This window comes from Echinops telfairi, unplaced genomic scaffold (genome assembly GCF_000313985.2).
Source record: "Echinops telfairi isolate 266 unplaced genomic scaffold, ASM31398v2 ScPeMD7_7;HRSCAF=31, whole genome shotgun sequence".
In the NCBI taxonomy this organism is placed as follows: domain Eukaryota; kingdom Metazoa; phylum Chordata; class Mammalia; order Afrosoricida; family Tenrecidae; genus Echinops; species Echinops telfairi.
The window spans coordinates 28297912-28309414 of NW_022103904.1; the positions used below are offsets into that span (position 1 = coordinate 28297912).

At 39.9% G+C, this 11503-nt stretch overlaps 1 protein-coding gene across 1 annotated transcript in view; it reads left to right on the plus strand.

Moving 5' to 3' along the window:
- The window catches only part of PCSK6 (proprotein convertase subtilisin/kexin type 6), a 241318-nt gene that overhangs the window by 179118 nt on the left and 50697 nt on the right, over positions 1-11503 (plus strand). The window contains exon 14 of the mRNA XM_045286304.1: positions 3086-3222. Coding sequence (XP_045142239.1) covers positions 3086-3222 — 137 coding nt within the window. The remainder of the gene's footprint in view (positions 1-3085; positions 3223-11503) is intronic.

Consider the following 11503-nt stretch of genomic DNA (forward strand, 5'->3'; position numbering starts at 1 on the left):
ATCTATTTCCCCATACTCATACATAAATATATTTACATATGTATATGCCTTGATTTAGACCTCTATAAATGCCCTTTGTCTCCTAGTTCTTTCCTCTATTTCCTTTTACTTTCCTCTTGTCCCACTATCATGCTCAGCCTTCATTTGGGTTTCAGTAATTCTTCTTGGTTACATTACCATTGATCACGCCCTACCAGGCCTACACCTCCTCACCACCGATTTGGTTCACTTGTTGTTCCCTTTGGCCTAGGTTTGTTAATACCACTTCCTTCCCCCTCCTCCCCCTCTCCAGTGTATCCCTGGAACTGTAGGTCCCATTGTCTTCTCCTCCAGCCTATCTTATTTAGACAGACCTGTGGAGATAATAACACGCACAAAAACAAAAGAGAGCAAAACTAAGCAGCAAAATAAAATAAAACAACAACAAAGAGCTAATGACAAAAACAACAATAAAAAAGAAAAGCCTGTAGTCAGTTCAAGAACTGTTGGACTTTAAAGTGTTTACAGGTTGAGTCTGATGGGGTGTCAAGCCCCGGCCCTAAATGAAGGCTGAGCATGATAATGCAAAAAGAGGAAAGTAAAAGGAAATAGAGGAAAGAGCTAGGAGGCTTTTTTCAGATTCTTTGGATGTTGTCAATTCAAGACTATTAAGAGTGGAGAGGTGTAGTTTAGTCTTCAATTGACAACAGATTTTGTAATTATCACAGATACTTGGGGGCCTTAGAAGAGATTAGGGGATCAATCCTGAAAATAGATGAAAAAATGGACCTACTAGAAACCTCACATACAAAGGAAATTCAGAAGCTAAGGAATGACGAATAGAAGAAATGGAAAATCAAATCAACAAACTCAAAGACAACCAAGCAGAATTCAGCAAGTGAGAGAAACAATCAAACAAAAACCACAAAAGAATCTGAAAAAAGCCTGAGGATGATGTTGAATACCATGAAGTGAAATGCTATTTGAATTATTGAGGTTCATGAGCAGGAAGGAACAAATCCGTATAAAGTTAAACTACTAAGGGAATTCTTAGAATAAATTTCATCAATATCACAAAGTAGGAGAGGATAACCATCCAAGAAACAGATAGAACGTCAAAAAGATTAACACCCCCCACACACACACCAAGAAAACACATCAAGATTCATAGTAGTCATACTATGCAACTTCAAGGAAAGGGAGAGAATCATGAGAGCAGCTAGAGAGGAAAAAGCAGGCACCCATAAAAGTAAACAAATAAGAATAAGCTCTAAGAATAAGCTCAGACCTCTCCGCAGAGACCATGCAGGAAAGGAGAAATTGGAGCAAAATATTCTGAAAGCTGAAAGACAACAACTGCAATTCAAGAATCCCTTATCCAGCAAAGCTTTCCATCAAATTTGAAGGAGATATAAACATTTTCTCAAACAAGGAAATATTTAGAGAATTCATAGAAACATTACAAAAATACTGTCCAGTGGGCAATGGAATAAACACACCAATCAAAGGCAAAGAGCAACAGACTGGATTAGACAAAAAGATTGAGGGACACATCTCAAACTCACCAATAAAAATAGACTGAGAGTCAAAGGATGATGAAAATTTTACCATGTCAATGGCAACAACAACAAAAAATCAAGGATGGCAATATTAATCTCCAATAAAATAGCCTTCAAGGTACACGACATAATGAGAGTCACAAATGGGCATTACATCATCCTTAAGGGATCAATATACCAAAAGCACATAACCATAATAAATATACATGGACCCAATGAAAGACCCTCGAAATTCATTAACCAAATCCTCAAAGAGATGAAGGGAAAGCACCAGATCAACAATAATAGTAGGTGACTTCAATACACCTCTTTCAAAGATAGATAGATCAACAGGTAAGACACTCAATAAAAAACCAGAAGACCTGAACAACAGAATCGAACAACTTAACCTCCTAGATATTTACAGAGATCTCCAACCAAGAGCAAAAAAAAATACACATTCTTTGCCAACACATCTGGCTCATCTTCTAAAATAAACCACATGCAGTGTCATAAAGCAAGCCTGAGAAAACTCAAACCATCTTCTCTGACCACAGTGCCATAAAGCTGGAAATCAACAATACAAAGAATAAAAACAAAAACAAACACTAGAGACTCAACAACAGACTACTCAAAAAAGACGGGGTAATAGCCCAAATAAGAGAGGAGATGAGGAAGTTCCTAGAAACTAATGAGAATAACACAACATACCAAAACTTAGGGGATGCAGCAAAAGCAGTTATCAGAGGTCACTTTATAGCAACTAATGTGCACATGAAAAAAAAAAAAAAAGAATCATGTTCAGCACCTTAACACCTCCAACAACTAGAAGAGTCAACTGCATAAACCTTCCAATAGCAAAAGGAAAGACATTATAAAAATTAAAGCAGAAATAAATGAACGGAAAAACAGAAAATCAATGGAAAATTCAACAAAGCAAAAAAAAAAGTTTCTATGAATGTATCAACAAAACCAACAGACTGAAAGCAAACCTAACAAAAGAAAAGGAGACCATATCTAGAATTAGGGATGAAACGGGGAGGCACAACAAACCCTAATGAAGTAAAAAGATTAATAATGTAGTACTGCAAAGACTGTATTCCAACAAATTCATTAATTTGGAGGACAAGGAAAAATGGCTAGAAAATCTACCACCATTGAAACCACAAGACATTGCACCCACCATCCCATAATCTTCCAACATTTTACATGATTGCATGTGACAGCATGAATCTAAGGAGTGAGTTATGGACTAGTATCGGACCCATGGGCTAATATCGGACTTATGGGCTTGATTTGGACTAGGATGGGAGGTTTTAATATACAATTACTCTTTGATATAAAGCTCTCTCTTGAACACATATGAGTATCCCTGGATTTGTTCCTCTAGTCAACTGGCCTAACACACCTTCTCCTTCACATCAGAGCCGGCTAGCCTGCTTCTCTGCTTTATCCCTGGAAACCCTTGCAATGTACCTCATCCTATGGTATAGTCACCTGGGGAAAATTTAGATGTAGTAATACATCCAGTGATACTCATTTTTTGATACTACATCTCTTAATTTCAGATTGCTGGATCATTCCAATGAAGGATTTACAAACTGGGAATTTATGACCGTGCACTGCTGGGGAGAAAAGGCTGAAGGTGAATGGACCTTGGAAATCCAAGACTTGCCATCCCAGGTCCGCAACCCTGAGAAGCAAGGTCAGTGTCTCTCAGGAAATTTTGTGACAATAATATAGCAGAGACATATTAATCGAATGAAAATTTTGGAGGTTTTTCAATGGCAGTAAAATTCGCCTAACATAAAAAGTCAGTTCTTTAATCATTTTACAGTATACATGTATGAAATCACCACGAATTCCAGAGCATTGTCATTTCCCCTAGAGGGGGGAATTTGAGAAATTGAATAGACCTCAAAAGAACTGTAGAGCGTGTATATTGTTCGAAAACACCAGCAGGAGAGCTAAAGAACCTCTTTAGGCTGAGGAGGGCTCTAAGAAAGAAGTCATTGACATCTCCACTGAAATCTTACTCGGTTGGTGGTTACTTGGTGCCAAAAGACCTGGATAGGCAGTATTCACATTGAAACCAAACCACCAGCATCATGTCTGAAAGTCCATCAGTGTGGGCAATGAAAACTCACACTCCTGGGGAGGTAATTAAATAAATGAAGAAGTAACTCAACCCATAAGAAATAAGAGTAAACTGTTGCGGCCCAGCTGATTCTAACTCACAGCAACCACTTGTGTGTGGAGTAGAACTGCTCCACGGGGTTCAAGGGTATGATCTTTCAGAAATAGGTCACCACGCCTTTCTTCTGAAAGGCCTCTGAGTGGGTGGAAAGCGAACTTTTTCGGGTAGTTGAGCATTTATCCACTTACACCACCCAGGAACTCTGACAAACTCCATAATGTACATTATTATGTTATGTTTGTATGTTAATGTATTTCCCAATGAGAAGGAGAAACAGAGAAGATAAAAAGAAAAAGAGAGAAGGAGGGGTGGTGGAAGAGGAAAAAGCAGAAGGTGAGAGAAACGGAGAGAGAAGTATCCCATAACCATAGAGTCTGTGTGCAAAGCAAGCCCTAGGATGTGTGCTGGCTTTGGGGCCCCAAGGATGTGAGATTATGGGAATGAATGGGAATGCTGTTTCTGGCTGATTGTCTGGTTAGGGTAGCTTCTAAGCACCAAGATTTGTGGCCTCACCAGACATTGCCCCCCAAAAGGCAAGGCTGTTTTCATCTCCGTACAGTGATTTCAAAAACCTGTTTGGCGGCAAAGTGCCTCACTTTTGGTTGTTCATTTCAATCTCCTTCAGATCTCTGCAGCTAAATTGCTTAAAAACAAAAATATAGCACCCCAGGTCCAAGGATGTACTGTGTGAAAGTACTTCAAAACCCCAGATAATGTGAGGATTAACTAAGTCATTATATGATCTTAATGATAAGCTAGCTCAAATAATATTCTGTGTTCTATCAGATTAAACTTGGCCTGTGTAATTAGTTATAAAACATTTTTTCTTAAGCTGAGTAGCATATTAGTCATCTGTTTCCTCTTCAGTTCCTCGGCCAAAGAAAGGTGTGTATTCTTCCTTAGTTGCACTGTTCTGGAGACGTTTAGGACATAGAACTTCATCGCTTGGGTGTATTCATGTCAGCACTCAAAAGGCTTTGGCATTGTGAGTTGCCATCTAGTCAACTCATGGCAACTTTATAACAGAACCAAACATTGCCCACATCTGTGCCATCTGTGTATGATCATTGTTATGGTTGAATTCATTGTTATAGATCCACCTTATTTATTTAGTAGATCTTTGTCTTTCCACATGATCTGTCCAAAGCACATCAAAGTTTCATCAAAGTCACATCTAAGGAATATTCTGCTTGTATTTCTTTTAAGATTGAGTTGTTCATTCTTCAGCTAGTTCATGGTATCTTCATTATTCTTCACCGACACCATAACTCAAATGCATCAATGCTTCTGTCTTCCTTTTCCCTTTTCTTACTTTGACGTGTATATGAGCTGGTTGTACATGACGCGTCAGACACCTTCGTCGTCAGTGACACCTTTGGTTGTTAGAACTTTCAAGAGGTCTTTTGCAGCAACTGTATCCAATGCCATGTCATTGGATGTCTCACTCACTGCTTCGCAGGAAAGTGATTATTGATGCAAGCATGCCTGTGCTCTTGTTGTTAGTTATTATTGGGTCTATTCCAGGTGTCAGAGTACAACCTTACTCCATCGGGTTGGCAATGGCTGTGACCTTTAAGAAGAAGATCACCAGGGCTTTTGTCCACGGTGTTCCTGAGTGAGTTTGAATCTCTAACCTTTCAGTTAATAGTCAAGTGATCAACCATTTTCACACTCAGAGTGCAAACATTAAGAATGCCTATTCTGAAACCTAGTTGGTACCAAGGCCTGCGGATAATAGAACAAGTTTCAGTGTCAATCCCAGTCACATAAATTTACCTCATCCTGGGGAAGCAGGCCTGACATAGCCCTCCTGCACAAGTATTGAAGGTAGACTAAGACAGGGAATGTAGAGACTGAGAGATGCCCAAGGAGAACCCTGATGTCCTCAAGACCACAAGACAGTGAAGCAGATGATTGTGCGTACCAGCAATGACCATTAGGATTCCAGTCTGCAGAGCAGCTCTTAGAGAATCATGGGTGCATCTTAGAAAACTTCCCATCCAAAATGTCCAAAAGTGTTCAGTTTGAGTACTGATTGCAGTTTTACTGTCTGGGGTTCATACATCTTCCATCATTCAACAGCAGGTAGACCTAGGGTCAGAATTCTACTTCCACTTTTCTAAAATCTCTGGCTTGGGATTGGTCTTGTCTCCTATATAATGGAGAGGAGTACATCTTCCTCGGGAACCTAGGAAAGGGATAACCTAGGTAGAGTAAATGAGGGTATCTACTGCCACAGAATTGTGTGGCTCCATAGTTGGTGGGGGCATGGTAGGGCACCAGCAGCTCCCAGGGGTAGCAACCCACATGGGGCAACCCCTGGAGGTCGACACAGAATCCAAGCAAGGAGGAAGGTGAAGGGCAAGAGAGAGAGAGAGATTCCCAGTGCCTCTCTGGCCTCTCTGAAAGGGGCACCCACAGCATGCAGCTGGTAAGAGATGAGTCTCCTACATTGAAGCTGAGTCCTTTCTGATCTCAAGGCCTAAACTTAAAGTGCCTGTGTGTGTGTTGATATAAAGGACCTTATATCAAGAGATACTTTTTTAAGAGATAATTTTATATAAAGAAGGCATCCCAGCCCAGTGTAAATCAAGCCCCAGAGTGCAGTACTAGTCACAGTTCTGTTCAGATTCACGTCCAATGAAACAGAATGGTGAAGCAGGGAGACCACAGGCCCATGGGTGCAGAGTCATGTGGATCTGATGTCACTAGAAGCCTGGCAAGGTCCTGACATCTCCCAGGATCAGTGGCCCACATGGAGCCCTGAAGACAGACATCCTAGCAAGGAGAAAGGGGAAGGACAAGAGAGAGAGAAAGAGAGGGATTCCCAGTGTCTCTCATTAAAAGGCCACACCCCTAAGGAGGCTGTGACCTAATTGGTAGGTTGCGTTCCACTCCTACACTTGCTTCTTTTTTTTAAAAACCATTTTATTAGGACATAGTCCAAACATTTTCTTATTTCTTGTACTCCTTGTTATTAATGTTCCCCATTAACCCCAAACCTCCCCTGCCGTACCCCCCAGGAACCCTTAATCTAGTTATTGTCTCTATAGATTAACTCGTCTTGGGTTTCATATACTGAAAAACAGAAAAATACATAACAAAGAGTCAAGAAGGCTACCAACAATAATAAAATACCACAGGATAAGCCTCAGTTTAAAAGAAAAGAGAAAATATTAAAAATTAAAGCAAACTCAAAATGTGCCACAAGGAAGAGCAAATGATAAGGTTTTAACCATTCAAATAAAATGTTTTCTTTTAATCTACGATAATCACCTGTACAATGCTCTGTCTGACATCCTGCCTATTCCCATCCCTCGATTACAGTTAGAGGGAAACCATTGGAGGCTTATTCTATATGTAGATTCCCGCAAATGTATTTTGGACTTTTGTTGTCATCCATAGCCTTCGGCAAACCAGAATTAAACAATGTAAACTCTGATACCACCGCTCCTTCAGATTTCGATATATCATTTACAATACTTAGGTCACATAGCCCGGTGTGCTTCTTCCATGTGAACTTAGTTAGCATGGAAGTGTGCTTGTTTGAAAACAAGCCTTTAAGACCCCAGATGCTATTCTATCTGATAGCCAGGCGTAATCTAGTTTCTTCACCACACTTTGCTATACTGCTCATATATTCCTTGTTCTCTTCAGGAGGGTGATTATCAAGCAAGGCCATGTCTTAAGAACTAATTGCTCTTAGATTGGAGGTAGGATTAAGTGTGAGCCCAAAATCTCGTATATCTATGTTTCATATATACCTAGGGTTCACCTTAGAGACATCTTTGCTATTTCATGTTATATTACCAATCATCTCCCTGGAGCATCCGGTCCTTCTATTTATAGTGTCATTGATTTAGCCCATAGTAATGTATTTAAAACAGAGTTGAGAAAAGGAGAGAGCAAACAAGTGCAGGCTGACTACAAATTGCAATGCATGGATTATTGACTTGGACAGATTAAATCCTGACTCAATTTACACAAAAAATGGGGGTTGGGGGTGAGGCAAAACTTAGAACAATTTTCAAAGACAATGACAGACCCAGGTCTGCCAGATTAATAAAGCAAATAGGGTATTGAAGGAGTAGTTATATGGTAGCATACCTATTAATTCAGAACTCCTGGTATACCTGTCTTCTGCTTCTTCATACACCATATAGTTTTGTCCTTAAGTTCTCATGTTATAGGTGCATTTGAGGTAAAGCTCAGTTCACCTAGTGGGGTTTCCACATCACATCCCTCTGGTATGGCCTTTGGAGTAGGTGTGTAGTTGGAAAACGTAGGGTCCAGTATTCATTGGCACATGCCCTGGGTCTCCAGCGGCTGTACAGAAACTCCGTCCAATGTGTTCACCCCTACACTTTCATCCAACTGCATGTTGACATAATATCTAACTGCCACAGACTACTCTTTGTCAACTTGACACCTGTACACAACTCTCTATGCATGCATAATCTCCAAAGACAATAATTAAAATCATGTTTGTACCTAATAAGATACAACTGAAATGCATGCAATCAGAAATGCACTAGCCCCATTAGCATTTCATATGCTGTAAGTGAACAAGACAGTTTTTTCCTTTTATTTTGGCCTTTTAACCTTAATTTATATGAATTCATCTAAAATCCCTTAGACAAAACTAAACTCACTGCCATTGAGTTGATTCCAACTCATAGAGACCCTGTAGATCAGAATAGAACTGCCTTTGTGGATTTTCGAGACTGTAACTATTGGCAGGAGTAAAAGGCCTCATCTATCTCCCAAATCAGCTGTAAAAAATAAATAAACAAGTAGGCCTGCCTATGTTCTAACGAAACTTCACAAACAAGATGTTAGTCTGCTAGGGTAGTTCACTGCCCCCTGCTCTAGCTTCATTTACATGTTGTTATTTAATTAAGTACTCTGTTATTTAGTAATAGTATTTTAAAAACAACCATTTAATTTAACAACCAGCACTTATCTGGGTAAATATATATATATATGTGTGTGTGTGTGTGTGTGTGTGTGTGTGTTTATGTGTATATATATATATAAATATATACTTATTAGATTATTGTAAATTTTACTTATACAAATAATAAATATACAATATTTTTGTTTATTGTAATGCCATATAACCACTTGATTTTTTGAGATTGTTTGGTGATTTTTTCCCCAGACTTTCATATCTGTAGCCTTATAGTTGTAATTCATCACATGTTCTTCAACTATAAATATTTATTCAATCAGAGAAATAATAGACATATGTCAGAACATTATTTTTTTTATTGGGGGCTCATACAACTCTTATCACAATCCATACCTACATCAATTGTATAAAGCACACTTGTACATTCATTACCTTCATCATTTTCAAAATATTTGCTCTCCACGTAAGCCCCTGGTATCAGCTACTCATTTTTCCCACTCCCCCCACCCACATGAACACTTGATAATAAGTATAATTATTATTTTGTCATATCTTACAATGTTCGATGTCTCCCTTCATCCACTTTTCTGTTTTTCTTCCCCCACGGAGGGGGTTATATGTAGATCCTTATAATCGGTTCCCCCTTTCTACCCCACCCTCCCGGTATCGTCACTCTCACCACTGGTCCTGAAGGGATCATCTGTCCTGGATTCCCTGTGATTCCAGTTCCTAGCTGTACCACTGTACATCCTCTGGTCTAGCCAGATTTATAAGGTAGAATTGGGATCATGGTAGTGGGTCGGGAGGAAGCATTTAGGAACTAGAGGAAAGTTGTATATTTCATCATTGCTACCCTGCACCCTGACTGGCTCGTCTCCTCCCTGCAACCCTTCCATAAGGGTATGTCCAGTTGCCTACAGATGGGCTTAGGGCCCCTACCCCACCCTACCCCTCATTCACAATGATATGATTTTTTTGTTCTTTGATGACTGATACCTCATCCCTTCGACACCTCGTGATCACACAGGCTCGTGTGCTTCTTCCATGTGGTCTTTGTTGCTTCTGAGCTTGATGGCCGCTTGATTACCTTCAAGCCTTTAAGACCCCAGACGCTATACCTTTTGATAGCTGGGCACCATCAGCTTTCTTTTCCACATTTGCTTATGCACCCATTTGTCTTCAGTGATTGTATCATGGAGGTGAGCACACAATAATATGATTTTTTGTTCTTTGATGCCTGATAACTGATCCCTTCGGCACCTCGTGATCACACAGGCTGATTTGTTCTTCCAAGTGGGCTTTGTTGCTTCTGAGCTAGATGGCCGCTTGTTTACCTTCAAGCTTTTAAGACCCCAGACGCTATATCTTGTTTAATAACCAGCTGGTAACATTCCCGAAAATTTAGCAATCAGCAATTTTTGAATATATATATATATAATTATTTTATTGGGAGCTCTTACAGGTCTTACAACATTCCATACATCAATTGTATCAAGCATTTGTACACATGTTGCCAATATCATTTCCAAAACATTTTCTACTTGAGCCCTTGGTATAAGCTCCTCTTCCCCCCCCCTCCCTCCCAACTTTGTGAATCCTTGATCAATTATATATTGTCAATATTATTTCTGATCTTAAACTGTCTATTGTCTCCTTTCATCCACATTTCTGTTATTCATCCCCTTGGGGGAGGGTGCTATATATGCAAATTTGTGATGGGTTCCACCTTTCTCCTCCTCCCCAACCATCCTCCTACCCTTATGATATCACTACTCCCACTACTGTTCCTGAGGGATTTCTCTGTCCTGAATTCTATGTGTCAAGAGCACTTATCTGTACCAATGTGTTTTCTCCGGGTTAGCCAGATTTGTAAGTAGAACTGGGGGGGGGGGGGGGGATGGAAGCATTCAGGAACTAGAGGAAGGATGTGTGATTCATCAGTGTTATACACCTTGGTTGAATCACCCCTTCTTTATAATAGACCTCAGCTATTGTAAGGCACTGCAGGCTAGTTCAAGGATATCAGTCCGTACTAGAAATCATATGGTTAGCAGGCTTTCTTTGAGGTGAACATATGGGCTCAAGCATACCAATGATCTTCAGGATTGTGCAGGACTAGTCAATGTTTTATTGTTACTTATAATGTGGCCATGATTCAGAACTGACTCATTAACACCATAACAACAATTTAAGTGATCTAATTATAGATATGTCCAAGACTCAGACTTTACAAAATACCCTGGCCCTCTCTCCCTTATTCAAGTAGAAACATAATACTGTTGTGGAAGGATATTTGGAAATACTATATCCACAAGGTGGAAACATATTACCATTGTGGTAGTTAGTATGTCAATTTAAATCTTGATGAAGGTATAAAGGTGGAGTCTAACCTATCAGTCAGGTCACATACAACCTGATGATGCTCTTTTCTACATAAGAATCAGCGAGAACTTCTACTTCCTCTTCTCTTGGCCTTCTTTTGCATCCTTTCTAGGTCTTTGTGTCTGGCTCCCGGGGCAGCTGCATGTGGGCCGCTGACCTTGGGAGCCAACTTCTGTGTTGTCTATGCCCTGCTATGTTTCCTCTCACCTTGGATTCACAGAAATCTGTATTCACTGACATACGATCTCCTTGCATCCCATTTTACCTTTTGGGGTCATTGGCCTTCGCCTATATGAGCCCAAAGATGGGTCTAGCTAGCATTGGACCCATGGGCTTGAGTTGGACTAAGCTAGAGTACCTTTTAAAAAAAAATAAATCATTTTATTGGGGGCTCAAACAACTCTTATACATCCATCCATTGTGTCAAGCACATTTGTACATTTGTTGCCATCATCATTTTCAAAACATTTTCTTTCTACTTGAGCCCTTGGTATT